Source organism: Oncorhynchus keta, unplaced genomic scaffold (genome assembly GCF_023373465.1).
Source record: "Oncorhynchus keta strain PuntledgeMale-10-30-2019 unplaced genomic scaffold, Oket_V2 Un_contig_14158_pilon_pilon, whole genome shotgun sequence".
In the NCBI taxonomy this organism is placed as follows: Eukaryota; Metazoa; Chordata; class Actinopteri; order Salmoniformes; family Salmonidae; genus Oncorhynchus; species Oncorhynchus keta.
Genome location: NW_026278577.1, coordinates 64,197 through 84,507, shown reverse-complemented (window position 1 = coordinate 84,507; position 20,311 = coordinate 64,197). Strand labels below are relative to the sequence as shown.

The following is a 20,311-nucleotide window of genomic DNA, read 5'->3' as shown; positions in this document are numbered from 1 at the left end:
TGGTTGCTCAGGAGGTAAAAGGGGAGTTCAGACGTGAGGAATAAATTTGACAAGTTGTGGAAAATCCTGGAGATCAAGAAAAAGAAGGTAAGGAGCCAGCGCTTCATGTATATTATGTCTCTGCCAAACAGCTGCTGTTAGATTACAATACAACATTTCTTACCATTTGGAACAATGTAAACAACATCAAATACATTACAAGCGTAATAGAGAGTCTATTGTAGCAATTTGAGTTTTTTTCTTGTAAAGCCTTTATTACAGCAAAGACTAAAAACAGACACATATATTTGTGAACGCAATTTACTAAATGGGGGAGTTTAGGCCTATTTATTGTAGCCTATAAAAGTGTTGAAATATAGGCCTAAGGCCTCAGTAAGTTACAGTATTAAGACTAAACAGGATGCGCTCTTAGGCCTACAGCTCAATGGTGGTTATACAAGGCTGCTGTCACGACCCTGGTCGAAGTATTTTGTGTTTATCTTTATGTATGGGGTCAGGCCAGGGTGTGGCATGGGGTTTTTGTATTGTGGTGTGTTTTGTCTTGGGGTTTTGGTATGTATATATTGGGATTTGTAGCTAGTGGGGTGTTTTAGCAAAGTCTATGGCTGTCTGGAGTGGTTCTCAATCAGAGGCAGGTGTTTATCGTTGTCTCTGATTGGGAACCATATTTAGGCAGCCATATTCTTTGAGTTTGTCGTGGGTGATTGTCCTTAGGGTCCTGATGTCCTTGTTCTGTGTTAGTTTACACAAGTATAGGCTGTTTTCGTTACGTTTATTGTTTTGTAGTGTTTGTGTTTTTTTCGTGTCTACGTTGTTTATTAAACATGGATCGCAATCTACACGCTGCAGTTTGGTCTGACTCTCCTTCACCACATGAAAACCGTAACAGCTGCTATACTAAGCCTACTAATTATAATGATATGACTTATTATTATAATTATCATGCTCATCATAATAATAGTAATAATAACAACAAGAAGGAGATCAAGGAAAAAGGAGGGATATTTAAAAAATATATTATAAATATAATTTTGGGGACAATTTGGAACAGAGTAAACAACATGAAATAAATGATAAATAATGCCAGAGAGGCTGGTCTTATGAAAAAAGTGTAAAGCCTTTATTACAGCATAGCAAAGATTAAAAACAGACGAATTTGTGGAATTGTTTATTCGACATGTGGTTGCGTAAGGCTTATTGCTCACAGAATCAGTAGGCTATTAAACAAACAGTCAAACAGACAACAGAAGCAGGATCTGTCTTATTTCTGTAGATATATATGGAAGATTTACAAAGCCAGGCACATTTAACAGTTAGGCTGTTGATTATAGACCTAATTAAGTTGGAGTTTCCTCTCTCCTCACTTTTCTTAGACAATTAAGGTCGTTTTCTCGTCTCCTAAAACCGCTGCTGCCTCCACCACATTGTTCTCAACTCCAATATGCTGGTTAACTTTGCTATTATGCACATAGCAACATGGTCTAGAAAAAATGCAAATTCAACAGCACACTGATGTGTTTCAGAACCTGATGTGTTTCAGGACAGTAACCACTATCCAACGTGGGAGAAAGCGCATTTTCTATAAAATAATTAGCATTTTGATTTGTGTTGCATCATGGTTCTTACATAATATAACCATACACAATTTCAGTAGCACATCTCTTAGACTGATGGACTGTGCCATCCCCACGGCCTCCACAATGGATCAGTCCACTCAGACAGGCGCCAATCAGACAGGTGTCTTGTACACCATGATATTTTTGAGAAAGACTGGAAGACAGGACCCATACAGCTGTAATCTACTGTAGTAGGAGAAAGACTGGAGGACAGGACCCCTACCTGCTGTAATCTAGTAGGAGAAAGACTGGAGGACAGGACCCATACAGGTAATCTAGTAGGAAGACTGGAGGACAGGACCCCTACCTGCTGTAATCTACTGTAGTAGGAGAAAGACTGGAGGACAGGACCCATACAGCTGTAATCTAGTAGGAGAGAGGACTGGAGGACAGAACCCCTACCTGCTGTAATCTATACAGCAAACACTTTGACAAGTTGAAAAGAAAAACTGGGAGAGAGCGAGAGAAGGGGGGCGGAGAAGGAGGGGGCACAGATCAATCACTTGTTCCATGCTCTGACACTTCAGACATTTCCCCGTGACCTCTCTCTAGCTTGGAACACCTACAGGGCTACAGTTTGAAGAGAGAGGTGTGCTGCTCTGGTGCAGGGAACCACAGTGACCATGTAATCATGTTCGCGCTGTATGGAGTGATTCCAAGCCATGGTGTTATATAAGAAAATCACCAAGCCATGACTTTATAACACGATAAGTGCATGCCGGGATCAGAACAACCATATACACATGTAGGATCCTAATTTGAGCCAGTTTGCTACTGCAGGAAAATAATCCTGCAGCAACAGGAAATGTGAATTATGTGATTATAATTCATGGACATTTTTGTAGGGGTTGATACATTTATCATAAAGGAAAATCAAGTATGACATTTCAAAGGGGAAATTAAAACACACTACACATTTGACATTTCCTGGAAAGTTCTCCTGCAACATGGTGATCAAATGAAATTCATACATCTGTGGCCTTCTATAGTCCTATTTTAATGCTGTGATAATGCAGTATTGAATAAGGTGTGTGTAGATGATTCTGTACATTTGTTCTACCTTGAATAACAATGACATGCTATGTTGAAATATACACTGAGTATACCAAACATTAGGAACACCTTCCTAATATTGAGTTGCACCCCCCACCCCCCACCCCCACCAGGCAGCTACTACCGTACCCCGTTTAAAGACACTTAAATATTTTCTTGCCCATTCACCGCCTGAATGGCACAAATAGACAATCCATGTCTCAATTGTCTCCAAGCTGAACAATTTAACCTGTCTCCTCCCCTTCATCAACGCTGATTAAAGTGGATTTAACAAGTGACATCAATCAACAAGGGATCTTAACTTTCACCTGGATTCACCTGGATTCACCTGGATTCACCTGGATTCACCTGGTCAGTCTGTGTTGTGGAAAGGGCAGGTGTTAAGGATTGGACCCTTTTTAAAAAATTCCCCTAAAATGACATACCCAAATCTAACTGTCTGTGGCTCATGACCTGAAGCAAGCACAGTTGACGTCGGAAGGTTACATACACCTTAGCCAAATACATTTAAACTCAGATTTTCACAATTCCTGACATTGAAGCTTAGTAAAAATTCCCTGTCTCCGGTCAGTTAGGATCACCACTTTATTTTAAGTATTTGAAATGTCAGAATAATAGTAGAGAGAATTATTTATTTCAGCTTTTATTTCTTTCATCACATTCCCAGTGGGTCAGAAGTTTACATACACTCAATTAGTATTTGGTAGCATTGCCTTTAAACTGTTTAACTTGGGTCAAGCGTTTCAGGTAGCCTTCCAAAAGCTTCCCGCAATAAGCTGGGTGAATTTTGGCCCATTCCCCCTGACAGAGCTGGTGTAACTGAGTCAGGTTTGTAGGCCTCCTTGCTCGCACATGCTTTTTCAGTTCTGCCCACTAATTTTCTATAAGATTGAGGTCAGGGCTCCTGGCTGACTGGCAGCTCTGGCGGCTCCTGGCTGACTGGCGGCTCTGGCGGCTCAGGACAGACTGGCGGCTCTGGCGGCTCAGGACAGACTGGGAGACTCTGGCGGCTCAGGACAGACGGGAGACTCTGGCGGCTCAGGACAGACGGGAGACTCTGGCGGCTCAGGACAGACGGGAGACTCTGGCGGCTCAGGACAGACGGGAGACTCTGGTGGCTCAGGACAGACGGGAGACTCTGGCGGCTCAGGACAGACGGGAGACTCTGGCGGCTCAGGACAGACGGGAGACTCTTGCGGCTCAGGACAGACTGGAGACTCTGGCGGCTCAGGACAGACGGGAGACTCTGGCGGCTCAGGACAGACTGGAGACTCTGGCGGCTCAGGACAGACGGGAGTCTCTGACAGTGCTGGAGAGGAGGAAGGCTCTGGCAGCGCTGGACAGGCGGGAGCACTTGTAGGCAGATGATGGAGAGACAGCCTGGTGCGGGGGGCTGCCACCGGAGGGCTGGTGCGTGGAGGTGGCACTGGGTAGACCGGACCGTGCAGGCGCACTGGAGCTCTTGAGCACCGAGCCTGCCCAACCTTACCTGGTTGAATGCTCCCCGTAGCCAGGCCAGTGCGGCTAGGTGGAATAGCCCACACTGGGCTGTGCTGGCGAACCGGGGACACCATGCGTAAGGCTGGTGTCATGTACGCCGGCCCGAGGAGACGCACTGGAGACCAGATGCGTAGAGCCAGCTCCATGGCACCTGGCTCGATGCCCACTCTAGCCCAGACGATACGAGGAGCTATCCACCAGGCTATCCACACGCACTGGGGAAACTGTGCCCTCCACAGCATAACACGGTGCCTGCCCGGTCCCTCTCGCTCTCCGGTAAGCAGGGGAAGTTGGCGCAGGTCTCCTACCTGAACTCGCCAGTTCAGGTAGGCTGCTGTGCTGCCTCCTCTCACCGGCGCCTCTCTGCTTTCGCTGCCTCCAGCTCTGCTTTGGGACGGCGATATTCCCTGGCTGAGTCCAAGGTCCTTTGCCATCAGAATCTCCTCCCAAGTCCATCTCTCCAGGTATCGCTGCCTCTCCTGCTGCTGCTGCTGCCTGTTACCACGCTGCTTGGTCCTTGGTTGGTGGGTGTTTCTGTAACTGCATTACTCCTCCTCTGAGGAGGAGATGTGAGAAGGATCGGAGGACCAATGTGCTGCGTGGTAAGTGTCCATAACGTTTATTTTAAGATATAAACTGAACACTATGAAATACAAAACAATAAACGTGAACATGAACGAAACCGAAACAGTACCGTGTGGCAACAAACACTCACACGGAAACAAACACCCACAACTCAAAGTGAAACCCAGGCTACCTAAGTATGATTCTCAATCAGAGACAACTAACGACACCTGCCTCTGATTGAGAACCATACTAGGCTGAACTCAAAACCCCAACATAGAAAAACACACATAGACTGCCCACCCCATCTCACGCCCTGACCATACTAAATAAAGACAAAACAAAGGAAATAAAGGTCAGAACGTGACAGCGTTCATCTCTAGAAGACAGAACGCGTCTCCTTCCTGAGCGTTATGACGGTTGTGTGGTCCCATGGTGTTTTATACTTGCGTACTATTGTTTGTATAGATGAACGTGGTACCTTCAGGCGATTGGAAATTACTCCCAAGGTTGAACCAGACTTATGGAGGTCTACAATTATTTTCTAATAATACATAAAAAAAACTGAAACCATATCATGACCAAGACCTGGCATCTATAAGGTCTTATTTATGCATAATGTAAGCAATGACATGAGATAAATATATATATATATTAGATACACATACAAAACTAGTCAAAAGAATTCTTATGATTTTCCCATGATGTCAAGCAAAGAGGCACTGAGTTTGAAGGTAAGCATTGAAATACATTCACAGGTACACCTCCAATTGACTCAAATGGTGTCAATTAGCCTATCAGAAGCTTCTAAAGCCATGACATAATTTTCTGGAATTTTCCATGCTGTTTAAAGGCACCGACAACTAAACCTCTGACCCACTGGAATTGTGAAGTGAAATAATCTGTCTGTAAACCATTGTTGGAAAAGTGACTTGTGTCATGCACAAAGTAGATGTCCTACCCGACTTGCCAAAACTATAGTTTGTTAACAAGAAATTTGTGGAGTTGTTGAAAAACAAGTTTTAATGACTCCAACCTAAGTGTATGTAAACTTCCGACTTCAAATGTATATGCATATTCTTGATACCATTTGAAAGGAAACACTTTGAAGTTTGTGGAACTGTGAAATTAATATAGGAGAATATAATTAGATCTGGTAAAAGATAATACAAAGAAAAATATATATATGTTTGATGGTTATGTTTTCTATACCATCATCTTTGAAATGCAAGAGAAAGGCCATAATATATTATTCCAGCCCAGGCGCAATTCAGTGTATGTGCAAAGTTCACATGTTTCTGACAGAAAATAACAACTGAGAATGCATTGGCAAGGTACACACGATCCCTGCCAAGGTCAAACGAGGAAACTGAAAACGGACCGATGGTGGAGAATATTTCCTCACTGCATGGTTGATGCCCTGACCTGATGCCAGTCCAGCTGACCGAGGAACTCGAGAATGAATGCATTATTCAAGGTTGTGATTGAGATTGCAACAGCACAAAAGGCTCCAAGAGATCTGGAGACATCAGTCCTACCTCACAGTACTCAGTGATGATGCAGAAGGAGTCTCTATGCAGAAAGCTGCCGTAAAAAGTGATGATGGCTGGGTGGTGGAGCTGGGACAGGAGCTGAGCCTCCTGGGATGCCTGGACTGTCTCGTTAGGACGCAGGTCCCCCAGAGGGATCTCCTTCAGCACCTTACTAGGGATCAAAGGTCAGATGGCAAAGGAGAGAGAAAGGTTATAGTAAGGGGTTTTTCCAAAATGGGCAACACATGTACGTAGTAGCAAGTTATTTTTCTTTTTAATTTAACCAAGCAAGTCAGTTAAGAACAAATTCTCATTTACAATGGCAGCCTAGGAACAGTGGGTTAACTGCCTTGTTCAGGAGCAGAATGATTTCTATCTTGTCAGCTCAGGGATCTAGCAACCTTTCGCTTACTGGCCCAATGCTCTAACCACTAGGCTACCTGCTGCCCATATATCCATATAGAGTATTAGGGAGTGCAAATGTGAAAAGCTGGCAATAGACGTAAGTTGACCACCGTACCCCAATTATCATCCTGGGCAGGGACAGGGAACATCATTCAGACAGATCGTTTAAAATGTACGTTTTCTCCAGTCCCCTGTCTGGTCCTGGTACATACACACATGTACGCGTGCATGCACACGCACGCACACACACACACACACACACAGAGGCTGTCATCAGGACAGGAAGTCTGCGTCTTTGGCCAGTACATAGAGACAGGACAGGATGTCTGGGTCTTTGGTCAGTACAGAGGACAGGACAGGACAGGATGTCTGGGTCTTTGGTCATTACAGAGGGACAGGACAGGATGTCTGGGTCTTTGGTCAGTACAGAGGGACAGGACAGGATGTCTGGATCTTTGGTCAGTACAGAGGACAGGACAGGATGTCTGGGTCTTTGGTCAGTACAGAGGACAGGACAGGAGCAAAGAGTAATCTGGAGTTGTGTTGAGTTGTGTTTGAAGGACAGGGAGAAGGGCCCTGTGGGAAGAACTCAGTACAAGGAAAGGATGCCATTGTTGTTATTCTCCTAACTGGACACATTAGCCTGTTGTCCAAGATTGTCCTTCAAGAGGAAAAACATCCACCTCACAGTGGTGGGTCCATGTAATCTTGCTGCAGGAATTAACAAATGTAAAACAAGTTCCATGTACTTCTCATCAAACCCCCAAAAAGAACAACAAAAATATATATTTTCTCAAACATTGAAAGTGTGGTTCATAAAACCTGCCCTGTGGGAAGAAATGCCATCATCCCTTCATAGAGACATTTGCATCAAATGTCTTTGGACATGTCGAAAACTACTCTTATTAACTTAACCTTGTCTTGGCGGTCATTCACCGAAAAAAGAAAGACAGTTTTGTAGCAGATGAACAATATTACTTTTCACATTGCAGGTTTGCTTGAATCCCAGTATACGTCTGTACTCTAATCCAGGGGGACATATGGTGATGAGGCTGAGACTTGGAGAACAGACGTTTTGTCAAGTGTTTTCTTCCTCTCCTCCTCTCTACCTCTCCTCCTCTCTACCTCCTACCTCTACCTCTCTCTCCTCTCTACCTCTCCTCCTCTCTCCTCTCTACCTCTCTACCTCTCTACTCCTCTCTACCTCTCTACCTCTCCTCCTCTCTACCTCTCTCCTCTCTACCTCTCCTCCTCTCTCCTCCTCTCTACCTCTCCTCCTCTCTACCTCTCTACCTCTCCTCCTCTCTCTACCTCTCCTCCTCTCTTCCTCTCCTCTCTCTCTCTCTCCTCCTCCCCTCCTCTCTACCTCTCTCCTCCTCCTCTCTCCTCTCTCCTCTCCTCTCCTCTCTCTACCTCTCTCCTCTCTCCTCTCCTCCTCCTCTCTCCTCTCTACCTCTCTACCTCTCTACCTATCCTCCTCTCCTCCTCTCTACCTCTCTACCTCTCTACCTCTCTCCTCTCTACCTCTCCCTCCTCTCTACCTCTCCTCCTCTCTCTCTCTTCCTCTCCTCCTCTCCTCCTCTCTACCTCTCCTCCTCTCTACCTCTCCTCCTCTCTACCTCTCCCTCCCTCTCTCCTCTCTACCTCTCTACCTCTCTACCTATCCTCCTCTCTACCTCTCTACCTCTCTACCTCTCCTCCTCTCTACCTCTCTACCTCTCTACCTCTCTCCTCTCTCCTCCTCCTCTCTACCTCTCTACCTCTCCTCCTCTCTACCTCTCTACCTCTCTACCTCTCTCCTCTCCTCCTCTCTACCTCTCCTCCTCTCTACCTCTCTACTCTCCTCCTCTCTCCTCTCTACCTCTCTCCTCTCTCTACCTCTCTACCTCTCTACCTCTCTACCTCTCCTCCTCTCTGCCTCTCTCCCTCTCTACCTCTCCTCCTCTACCTCTCTCCCTCTCTACCTCTCCTCCTCTCTACCTCTCCCTCTCTACCTCTCCTCCTCTACCTATCCTCCTCTCCCTCCTCCTCTACCTCTCCTCCTCTCTACCTCTCTACCTCTCTACCTCTCCTCCTCTCTCCTCTCTCCTCTCTACCTCTCTCCCTCTCCTCTCTCCTCTCTACCTCTCTCCTCTCTCTACCTCTCTACCTCTCTACCTATCCTCCTCTCCTCCTCTCCTCCTCTCTACCTCTCCTCCTCTCTACCTCTCCTCTCCTCTCTCCTCTCCTCCTCTCTACCTCTCTCCTCTCTACCTCTCCTCCTACCTCTCCTCCTCTCTACCTCTCCTCCTCTCTACCTCTCCTCCTCTCCTCCTCTCTACCTCTCTACCTATCCTCTCTCCTCTCTCTCCTCCTCTCTACCTCTCCTCTCTCCTCTCTCCTCTCTACCTCTCTACCTCTCCTCCTCTCTACCTCTCTTCCTCTCTACCTCTCTACCTCTCTACCTCTCTACCTCTCCTCCCTCTCCTCCTCTCTACCTCTCCTCCTCTCCTACCTCTCCTCCTCTCCTCCTCTCCTCCTCTCTACCTCTCTACCTCTCCTCCTCTCCTCTCCTCCTCTCCTCCTCTCTCCTCCTCTCTCCTCTCTACCTCTCCTCCTCTCCCTCTCTACCTCTCTACCTCTCCTCCTCTCTACCTCTCCTCCTCTCCTCCTCTCCTCCTCTCTACCTCTCTACCTCTCCTCCTCTACCTCTCCTCCTCTCCTCCTCCTCCTCCTCTACCTCTCCTCCTCCTCTCTACCTCTCCTCTCCTCGACCTCTCTCCCTCTCTACCTCTCTACCTCTCCTCCTCTCTCTCTACCTCTCCTCCTCTCCTCCTCTCCTCCTCTCTCTACCTCTCTACCTCTCCTCCTCTACCTCTCCTCCTCTACCTCTCCTCCTCTACCTCTCCTCCTCTCTCCTCTCTACCTCTCCTCTACCTCTCTACCTCTCCTCCTCTCTCCTCTCTACCTCTCCTCCTCTCTACCTCTCCTCCTCTCTCTCCTCCCTCCTACCTCTCTCCTCTCTACCTCTCCTCCTCTCTACCTCTCCTCCTCTCCTCCTCTCCTCCTCTCTACCTCTCTACCTCTCCTCCTCTACCTCTCCTCTCTACCTCTCCTCCTCTCTCTACCTCTCTACCTCTCCTCCTCTCTACCTCTCTACCTCTCTACCTCTCCTCCTCTCTACCTCTCCTCCTCTCCTCCTCTCTCTCCTCTCTACCTCTCCTCCTCTCTACCTCTCCTCCTCTACCTCTCCTCCTCTCTACCTCTCTACCTCTCCTCCTCTACCTCTCCTCCTCCTCTCCTCCTCTCCTACCTCTCTACCTCTCTACCTCTCCTCCTCTCTACCTCTCTACCTCTCCTCCTCTACCTCTCCTCCTCTCCTCCTCTACCTCTCTCCTCTCTACCTCTCCTCCTCTCTACCTCTCTACCTCTCTACCTATCCTCTCTCTCCTCTCTACCTCTCTACCTCTCCTCCTCTCTACCTCTCATCCTCTCCTCCTCTCCTCCTCTCTACCTCTCCTCCTCTCTACCTCTCTCTACCTCTCTACCTCTCCTCCTCTCCTCCTCTCTACCTCTCCTCCTCTCTACCTCTCCTCCTCTCTACCTCTCTCTACCTCTCTACCTCTCCTCCTCTCTACCTCTCCTCCTCCTCTACCTCTCCTACCTCTCTACCTCTCCTCCTCTCTCCTCCTCTACCTCTCCTCCTCTCCTCCTCTCTACCTCTCCTCCTCTCTACCTCTCCTCCTCTCTCTACCTCTCTACCTCTCCTCCTCTACCTCTCCTCCTCTCCTCCTCTCTACCTCTCCTCCTCTCTCTCCTCTCCTCCTCTCTACCTCTCCTCCTCTCTCCTCTCTACCTCTCCTCCTCTACCTCTCCTCCTCTCTACCTCTCTACCTCTCTACCTCTCCTCCTCTCTACCTCTCTACCTCTCCTCCTCTCTACCTCCTTTCTACCTCTCCTCCTCTCCTCCTCCTCTACCTCTCTCCTCTCCTCCTCTCTCCTCCTCTCTACCTCTCTACCTCTCCTCCTCCTCTACCTCTCCTCCTCTCTACCTCTCCTCCTCTCCTACCTCTCTACCTCTCTACCTCTCCTCCTCTCTACCTCTCTACCTCTCTACCTCTCCTCCTCTACCTCTCTACCTCCTCCTCTCCTCCTCTCTACCTCTCTCCTCTCCTCTCTACCTCTCCTCCTCTCTACCTCTCCTCCTCTCTACCTCTCTACCTCTCCTCCTCTCTACCTCTCCTCCTCTCCTCCTCTCTACCTCTCCTCCTCTCCTCCTCTCTACCTCTCCTCCTCTCCTCCCTCTCTACCTCTCCTCTCCTCCTCTCTACCTCTCTCCTCTCTACCTCTCTACCTCTCCTCCTCTCCTCCTCTCTGCCTCTCTACCTCTCCTCCTCTCTACCTCTCCTCCTCTCCTCCTCTCTACCTCTCCTCCTCTCCTCTCCTCTCCTACCTCTCTACCTCTCCTCCTCTCTACCTCTCTACCTCTCCTCCTCTCTACCTCTCCTCCTCTCTACCTCTCCTCCTCTCTACCTCTCTACCTCTCCTCCTCTCTACCTCTCCTCCTCTCTACCTCTCCTCCTCTCTACCTCTCCTCCTCTCTACCTCTCTACCTCTCCTCTCCTCCTCTCTACCTCTCTACCTCTCCTCCTCTCCTCCTCTCTACCTCTCCTCCTCTCCTCCTCTCCTCTCTCTACCTCTCCTCCTCTCCTCCTCTCCTCCTCTCTACCTCTCCTCCTCTCTACCTCTCTACCTCTCTACCTCTCCTCCTCTCTACCTCTCTACCTCTCCTCCTCTCTACCTCTCTACCTCTCCTCTCTCTCTCTACCTCTCTACCTCTCCTCCTCTCTACCTCTCCTCCTCTCCTCCTCTCTACCTCTCCTCCTCTCTACCTCTCCTCCTCTCTACCTCTCCCTCCCTCTCTACCTCTCTACCTCTCCTCCTCTCTACCTCTCCTCCTCTCTACCTCTCTACCTCTCCTCCTCTCTCCTCTCTACCTCTATCTCTCCTCTACTCTCCTCCTCTCTACCTCTCTACCTCTCCTCCTCTCTCCTCTCTACCTCTCTACCTCTCCTCCTCTACCTCTCTCCTCTCCTCCTCTACCTCCTCTCTACCTCTCTACCTCTCCTCCTCTCTACCTCTCTACCTCTCCTCCTCTCTACCTCTCTACCTCTCCTCCCTCTACCTCTCCTCCTCTCCTCCTCTCTACCTCTCCTCCTCTCTCCTCTACCTCTCCTCCTCTCTACCTCTCCTCCTCTAACTCTCCTCCTCTCTCTACCTCTCCTCCTCTACCTCTCTACCTCTCTACCTCTCCTCCTCTCTACCTCTCCTCCTCTCCTCCCTCTCTACCTCTCTACCTCTCTCTCCTCTACCTCTCCTCCTCTACCTCTCCTCCTCTCTACCTCTCTACCTCTCCTCCTCTCTACCTCTCTCCTCTCCTCTCCTCCTCTACCTCTCTACCTCCTCTACCTCTCCTCCTCTCTACCTCTCTACCTCTCCTACCTCTCTACCTCTCCTCCTCTCTCCTCTCCTCCTCTCTACCTCTCCTCCTCTCTACCTCTCCTCCCTCTCCTCCTCTCTACCTCTCTACCTCTCTACTCCTCTCTACCTCTCCCTCCTCTCTACCTCTCCTCCTCTCCTCCTCTCTACCTCTCTACCTCTCTACCTCTCTACCTCTCCTCCTCTCCTCCTCTCTACCTCTCTACCTCTCTACCTCTCCTCCTCTCTACCTCTCTACCTCTCCTCCTCTCTACCTCTCATCCTCTCTACCTCTCCTACCTCTCTCTCCCTCTCTCCTCTCCTCCTCTCTACCTCTCCTCCTCTCTACCTCTCCTCCTCTCTACCTCTCTACCTCCTCTCTCTCCTCTCCTCCTCTCTACCTCTCTACCTCTCCTCCTCTCTCCTCTCCTCCTCTCTACCTCTCTACCTCTCTCCTCTCCTCTCCTCCTCTCTACCTCTCTACCTCTCCTCCTCTCTACCTCTCTACCTCTCTACCTCCCTCCTCTCTACCTCTCCTCCTCTCTCTCCTCTCTCCTCTCTACCTCTCCTCCTCTACCTCTCCTCCTCTCTCTCCTCCTCTACCTCTCCTCCTCTCTACCTCTCCTCCTCTCCTCCTCTCTACCTCTCTACCTCTCCTCCTCTCTACCTCTCTCCTCTCCTCCTCTCCTCCTCTCCTCCTCTCTACCTCTCTACCTCTCCTCCTCTACCTCTCCTCCTCTCCTCCCTCTCTACCTCTCCTCCTCTCTACCTCTCTACCTCTCCTCCTCTCTACCTCTCCCTCCTCTCTCCTCTCTACCTCTCCTCCTCTCTCTCTCTACCTCTCTATCTCTCTCTACCTCTCCTCCTCTCCTCCTCTCTACCTCTCCTCCTCTCTACCTCTCTCCTCCTCCTCTACCTCTCCCTCTCCTCCTCTCCACCTCTCTACCTCTCTCTCTCTACCTCTCCTCCTCTCTCTCCCACCTCTCTACCTCTCCTCTCCTCCTCTACCTACCTCTCTACCTCCCTCTCTCTACCTCTCCTCCTCTCTATCTCTCTACCTCTCTGCTCTCCTCTCTCCTCTCTCCTCTCCTCCTCTCTACCTCTCCTCCTCTACCTCTCCTCCTCTCCTCCTCTCTACCTCTCTACCTCTCTACCTCTCCTCCTCTCTACCTCCTCCTCTCCTCTCTACCTCTCCTCCTCTCTCTACCTCTCCTCCTCTCTACCTCTCCTCTCCCTCCTCCTCTCTACCTCTCTCCTCTCCTCCTCTCCTCCTCTCTACCTCTCTCCTCTCCTCCTCTCTACCTCTCCTCCTCTCTACCTCTCTACCTCTCTACCTCTCCTCCTCTCCTCCTCTCTACCTCTCTACCTCTCCTCCTCTCTACCTCTCCTCCTCTCTACCTCTCTACCTCTCCTCCTCTCTACCTCTCCTCCTCTCCTCCTCTCTACCTCTCCTCCTCTCTACCTCTCCTCCTCTCTACCTCTCTACCTCTCCTCCTCTCCACCTCTCTACCTCTCCTCCTCTCTACCTCTCCTCCTCTCTACCTCTCTACCTCTCCTCCTCTCTACCTCTCCTCTCTCTCCCTCTCTACCTCTCCTCCTCTCTACCCTCTCCTACCTCCTCCTCTCTACCTCTCCTCCTCTCCTCCTCTCTACCTCTCTCCTCTCCTCCTCTCTCCTCTCTACCTCCTCTACCTCTCCTCCTCTCTACCTCTCCTCCTCTCCTCCTCTCTACCTCTCCTCCTCTCTACCTCTCTACCTCTCCTCCTCTCCACCTCTCCTCCTCTCCTCCTCTCTACCTCTCCCTCTCTCTCCTCCTCTCTACCTCTCCTCCTCTCTACCTCTCTCCTCTACCTCTCTACCTCTCCTCCTCTCTCCTCTCTACCTCTCCTCCTCTCTCCTCTCCTCTCTCCTCTCCTCCTCTCTCTACCTCTCCTCCTCTACCTCTCTACCTCTCCTCCTCTCCTCCTCTCTACCTCTCTCTACCTCTCCTCCTCTCCTCCTCCTCTCCCTCCTCTACCTCTCTACTCCTCTCCTCCTCTACCTCTCCTCCTCTCTACCTCTCCTCCTCTCTACCTCTCCTCCTCTCTACCTCTCCTCCTCTCCTCCTCTCTACCTCTCTACCTCTCCTCTCTACCTCTCTACCTCTCCTCTCTCTCCTCTCCTCCTCTCTACCTCTCCTCCTCTCCTCCTCTCTACCTCTCCTCCTCTCCTCCTCTCTCCTCTCCTCCTCTCTACCTCTCCTCCTCTCTCTCTACCTCTCCTCCTCTCTACCTCTCTACTCCTCTCCTCCTCTCTACCTCTCCTCCTCTCCCACCTCTCCTCCTCTCCTACCTCTCCTCCTCTCTACCTCTCTACCTCTCCTCCTCTCTCTACCTCTCCTCCTCTCTCCCTACCTTCCATACCTTTCTACCTCTCCTCCTCTCCTCCTCTCTACCTCTCCTCCTCTCCTACCTCTCTACCTCTCTACCTCTGGCTAAATTGGTCCTCAGGTCTCCTGATCTCTACCTCTCTACCTCTCATTCAGTCTCTCTCTATTCCTCCTCCTCACTTTCTCTCACCTCTCTCTACCTCTCCTCCTCTCTGCCTCTCCTCTCTCTACATCCTCTCCTCCTCTACCTCTCCTCCTCTCTACCTCTCTACCTCTCTACCTCTCCTCCTCTCCTCCTCTCCCTATCTCTCTACCTCTCTCACCCCTCTCTACCTCTCTACCTCTCTACCTCTCTACCTCTCACCTCCCTCCTTACCTCTCCTCCTCTCCTGAAATCCTTCCATCTGGTCTTGCGTCTTCTCAGCTCTATTCTCTATCTTCCTCTGGCTACCTCTCCTCCTCTCCTTTAAGACCTCTCTACCTTTTCCTCCTCTCTACCTCTCCCTCCTCTCCTTTACTCCTCTCTTCTCCTCTGGCTCTCTACCTCTCCTCCTCTCTACTCTCCTGTGTCCTCTCTACCTCTCCTCCTCTTACCTTCCTCCTCCTCTCCTCCTCTCTGCAGATCTGAGACCTCTCCTCCTCTCTACCTCTCCTCCTCTCTACCTCTCTACCTCTCCTCCTCTCTACCTCTCCTGTCTCTTTGCTCTCCTCCTCTATCCCAGGTTCCTCCTCTCTACTCTACCTCTCACTCCCCTCACCTCTCCTCCTCTACCTCTCCTCCTCAGGAGACTACCTCTCCTCCTCTCTCACCTCTCTACCTCTGTGGTTTACCTCTCCTCCTCCAACTACTCTCTACCTCTCTACCGCTCTACCTTCTCCGATTTCTCTACCTCTCTCCCTCCTCCTTTGTGGAGATTCCTTCTCTACCTCTCCTCCTCTCTACTGCTGTTTGTCTCTACCTTCCTCAACCTCTCCTCCTCTCTACCTGCTGTTCTCTACCTCTCCTCCTCTCCTCTGTCTCTACCTCTCCTCCTTTGTCCTCCTCTACCTCTCAACCTGTCTACCTCTGTTTCTGGAGATTTCTCTACCTCTCCTCCTCTACTCCTGTTTGTACCTCTTTCTCACCTCTCTACCTCTGCTGTTTGTACCTCTCCTCCTCTCTACCTCTCTACCTCTCCTCCTTGTACCTCTCCTCCTCTCTGCACTCTCTACCTGCTCTCCTCCTCTCCTCTCTCTACCTCTCCTCCTTTGTCTCCTCAACTCTCCTCCTCTACTCTCCTCCTCTTCTCTACCTTCTTCTCCTCTCTCTACCTCTCCTGTTTGTCTCTACCTTTCCTCTCCTGTCTAAGACTCCTCCTCTCTACCTCCTTCAACCTCCTCTGCTCCTTTGTCTCTATCTCCTCCTCTCTGTCTACCTCTGCTGTTTGTCCTCCTTTCCTCTCTGCCTCTCTACTGCTCCTCCTTCTGGAGATTCCTCTACCTCTCCCTCCTACTGCTGTTCTCCTCCTCTCTACCTCTCTACCTCTCCTCCTCTCACTGTCTACCTCTCCTCTCCTCTCCTCCTCTCTACCTCTAAGACTGCTCCTCTTGTCTACCTCTTCAAACCTCTGTCTACGACTGCCTCCTCTACCTCTCTACCTCTCCTCCTCTCCTCTAAGACTGCCTCTCCTCCTCTTTCCAACACTCTCTACCTCTGCTGTTCCTCTCTACCTCTCCTCCTCTCTACCTCTCCTCTGCTCTACCTTGTACCTCTTCCTCAACACTCCTCTCTCTACCTCTCTTTGTCCTCTTTCTCTACCTCTCTACCTCTGCTGTTTGTCTCTACCTTTTCTCCTCCTCTCTCCTCTCCTCCTCTCTACCTCTTTCCTCCTCTCTACCTCTGCTGTTTGTACCTTTTTTCTACCTCTCTACCTCTCCTCCTTTGTCTACCTCTTCCTACCTCTCCTCTACTCTCTACCTTTCTCTACCTCTCCTCCTCTCTACCTCTCCTCCTCTCTACCTCTCCTCCTCTCTACCTCTCTACCTCTCTACCTTTCTCTCCTCTCCTCCCTCTCTCCTCTCTACCTGTTTCCTCCTCTTTCCAACACTGCTAAGACCTCTGTTCTCTACCTTCCTCCTCTCTACTCTCTACCTCTCCTCCTCCACCTTTACCTGTCTCCTCCTCTCCCTGGACCTCTCCTCCTCCACTCTCTACCTCTGCTCCTCTTGTGGAGATTTCCCCTCCTCTCCTCCTCTCTACTGCTGTTCTGGAGATTCTACCTCTCCTCCTCTCTACTGCTCTCTGGACCTTTACTCTCTACCTCTCCTAAGACTCTCCTTGTCTCCTCTCTACCTCTCCTCCCTCTATACCTCTTCCTACCTCTCCTCCTCTACTCTCTACCTCTGCTGTACATTTCACATCTAAGACTCCTGTCTACCTCCCTCCTCTCTACCTCTCTACCTCTCTACTGTCCTCCTGGAGATCTCTACCTCTCTACCTCTCCTCCTTGTCCTCTCTACCTCTCCTCTCACTGTCTACCTCTCCTGTCCTCTCTCTCCTCTCCTCCTCTCTACCTCCTACCTCTCTACCTTCCCTCTCTCCTCTCCTCCTCTCTACTGCTCTAAGACCTCCTGTTGGTCCTCTCTACCTCTCTTATTTCCTCTCCTCCTCTCTACCTCTGCTGCCTCTCTCCTCTCCTTCCAACCTCTCCTCCTCCTCCTCTCTCCTCCTCTCCTCCTCTCTACCTCTCCTCCTCTCTACCTCTCCTGTTCTACCTCTCTACCTTCCTCCTCTCACCTCTCTACCTCTGCTCCTTGGTGGAGATTTACTCTCTACCTCTCTAAGACTGCTGTTGGTGGAGATTTACAACACCTCTCCTAAGACTGCTGTTGGTGGAAATTTCTCTACCTCTCTACCTCTCCTCTTTGTCTACCTTCCTCCACTCTCTAAGACTGCTGTTTCCTCTCTATTTCCAACACTCCTAAGACTGCTGTTGGTACCTTTCCTCTCCTCTCTCTAAGACTCTGTTCCTGGAGATCCTCCTCTCTACCTGTCTACCTCTGCTCCTCTTGTGGAGATTTCCTCTCACTCTCTACCTCTCCTCCTCTTGTACCTTTCCTCCTACTCTCTAAGACTGCTCCTCTCTACCTCTCCTCCTCTCTACCTCTCTACTCTCTACCTCTCCTGTCTTCCTCTCTATCCTCTACCTCTCCTCCACTGCTGTTTGTAGAGACCTTTCCTCTACCTCTCCTCTCTCGACCGCTCCTCCTCTCTACCTCTCTACCTTTCCTCTCCTCCTACCTCTCTACCTCTCCTCTCTGTTTGTAGAGATCCTCCTCTCCTCCCTCTCTACCTCTCCTGTTTGTAGAGATTTCAACCTGTCTACCTCTCCTGTTTGTAGAGATTTTCAACACTGTCTAAGACTGCTGTTTGTGGAGATTTCCTACACTGTCTAAGACTGCTGTTTGTGGAGATTTCCAACACTAAGACTGCTGTTTGTGGAGATTCCTCTCACTGTCTAAGACTGCTGTTTGTGGAGATTTCCAACACCTGTCTAAGACTGCTGTTTGTGGGAGATTTCCAACACTGCCTAAGACTGCTGTTGGTGGAGATTTCCAACACTGTCTAAGACTGCTGTTGGTGGAGATTTCCTCTCACTGTCTAAGACTGCTGTTTGTCTAGATTCTCCAACACTGTCTAAGACTGCTGTTTGTGGAGATTTCCTACACTGTCTAAGACTGCTGTTGGTGGAGATTTCTCAACACTGTCTAAGACTGCTGTTTGTCCTCCTTTACCTCACTGCCTAAGACTGCTGTTTGTGGAGATTTACAACACCTGCCTAAGACTGCTGTTGGTGGAGATTTACAACACTGTCTACGACTGCTGTTGGTGGGAGATTTCCAACACTGTCTAAGACTGCTGTTGGTGAGATTTACAACACTGTCTAAGACTGCTGTTGGTGGAGATTTACAACACTGCCTAAGACTGCTGTTGGTGGAAATTTCCCTCACTGTCTAAGACTGCTGTTGGTGGAAATTTCCAACACTGCCTAAGACCTGCTGTTTGTGGAGATTTCAACACTGCCTAAGACTGCTGTTGGTGGAAATGCCAACACTGCCTAAGACTGCTGTTGGTGGAAATTTCCAACACTGCCTAAGACTGCTGTTGGTGGAGATTTACAACACTGTCTACGACTCTGTTGGTGGAGATTTCCAACACTGTCTAAGACTGCTGTTGGTGGAGATTTACAACACTGTCTAAGACTGCTCTTGGAGATTTACAACACTGCCTAAGACTGCTGTTGGTGGAAATTTCCAACACTGTCTAAGACTGCTGTTTGTGGGAGATTAGCCACTGTCTAAGACTGCTGTTCCTGTGGAGATCTCCTCACTGTCTAAGACTGCTGTTGGGGAGATTTCAACACTCCTAAGACTGCTGTTTGTGGAGATTTCAAACACTGTCTAAGACTGCTGTTTGTGGGAGATTTCCAACACTGTCTAAGACTGCTGTTTGTGGAGATTTCCAACACTGCCTAAGACTGCTGTTTGTGGAGATTTCCAACACTGCCTAAGACTGTTGTTGGTGGAAATTTCCAACACTGCCTAAGACTGCTGTTGGTGGAAATGTCCTCCTCTCACTGCCTCCCTCTACTGCTGTTTGTGGAGATTTCTCAACACTGCCTAAGACTGCTGTTTGTGGAAATTTCCAACACTGCCTAAGACTGCTGTTTCTAGATTTCCAACACTGTCTAAGACTGCTGTTGGTGGAGATTTCCAACACTGTCTAAGACTGCTGTTTGTGGAGATTTCCAACACCTGTCTAAGACTGCTGTTTGTGGAGATTTCCAACACTGTCTAAGACTGCTGTTGGTGGAGATTTCCAACACTGTCTAAGACTGCTGTTTGTGGAGATTTACAACACTGTCTAAGACTGCTGTTTGTGGAGATTTCCAACACTGCCTAAGACTGCTGTTGGTGGAGATTTACCTCACTGTCTACGACTGCTGTTGGTGGAGATTTCCTCACTGTCTAAGACTGCTGTTGGTGGAGATTTACAACACTGTCTAAGACTGCTGTTGGTGGAGATTTACAACACTGTCTAAGACTGCTGTTGGTGGAAATTTCCAACACTGTCTAAGACTGCTGTTTGTGGGAAATTTCCAACACTGCCTAAGACTGCTGTTTGTGGAGATTTCCAACACTGCCTAAGACTGCTGTTGGTGGGAAATTTCCAACACTGCCTAAGACTGCTGTTGGTGGGAAATTCCTCCAACACTGCCTAAGACTGCTGTTTGTCTCTATTTCCAACACCTCTCTACCTCTGCTGTTGGTGGAGATTTCCAACACTGTCTAAGACTGCTGTTGGTGGAGATTTACAACACTGTCTAAGACTGCTGTTGGTGGAGATTTACAACACTGCCTAAGACTCTGCTGGTTGTGGAGACTGCTGTTTCTGGAGATTTTTAACACTGTCTAAGACTCCTGTTTCCCTCTCCTTTCCAACACTGTCTAAGACTGCTGTTGGTGGAGATTTCCCAACACTGTCTAAGACTGCTGTTGGTGGGAGATTTCCAACACTGTCTAAGACTGCTGTTTGTGGAGATTTCAAACACTGTCTACGACTGCTGTTTGTAGAGATTTCCAACACTGTCTAAGACTGCTGTTTGTAGAGATTTCCTACACTGTCACATACTGCTGTTTGTAGAGATTTTCAACACTGTCTACCTCTCTGCTGTTTGTAGAGTTCCGACAAACACTGTCTAACCAGCTGTTTGTAGAGATTTCCAACACTGTCCAAAACTGCTGTTTGTAGAGATTTTCAACACTGTCTACGACTG

General features: G+C 49.5%; 1 protein-coding gene across 1 annotated transcript in view; it reads right to left on the bottom strand.

The window, feature by feature from the left end:
• Positions 1 to 20,311, bottom strand: part of nek11 (NIMA-related kinase 11) — a 127,689-nt gene that overhangs the window by 90,632 nt on the left and 16,746 nt on the right. The window contains exon 3 of the mRNA XM_052501695.1: positions 6,272 to 6,437. Coding sequence (XP_052357655.1) covers positions 6,272 to 6,437 — 166 coding nt within the window. The remainder of the gene's footprint in view (positions 1 to 6,271; positions 6,438 to 20,311) is intronic.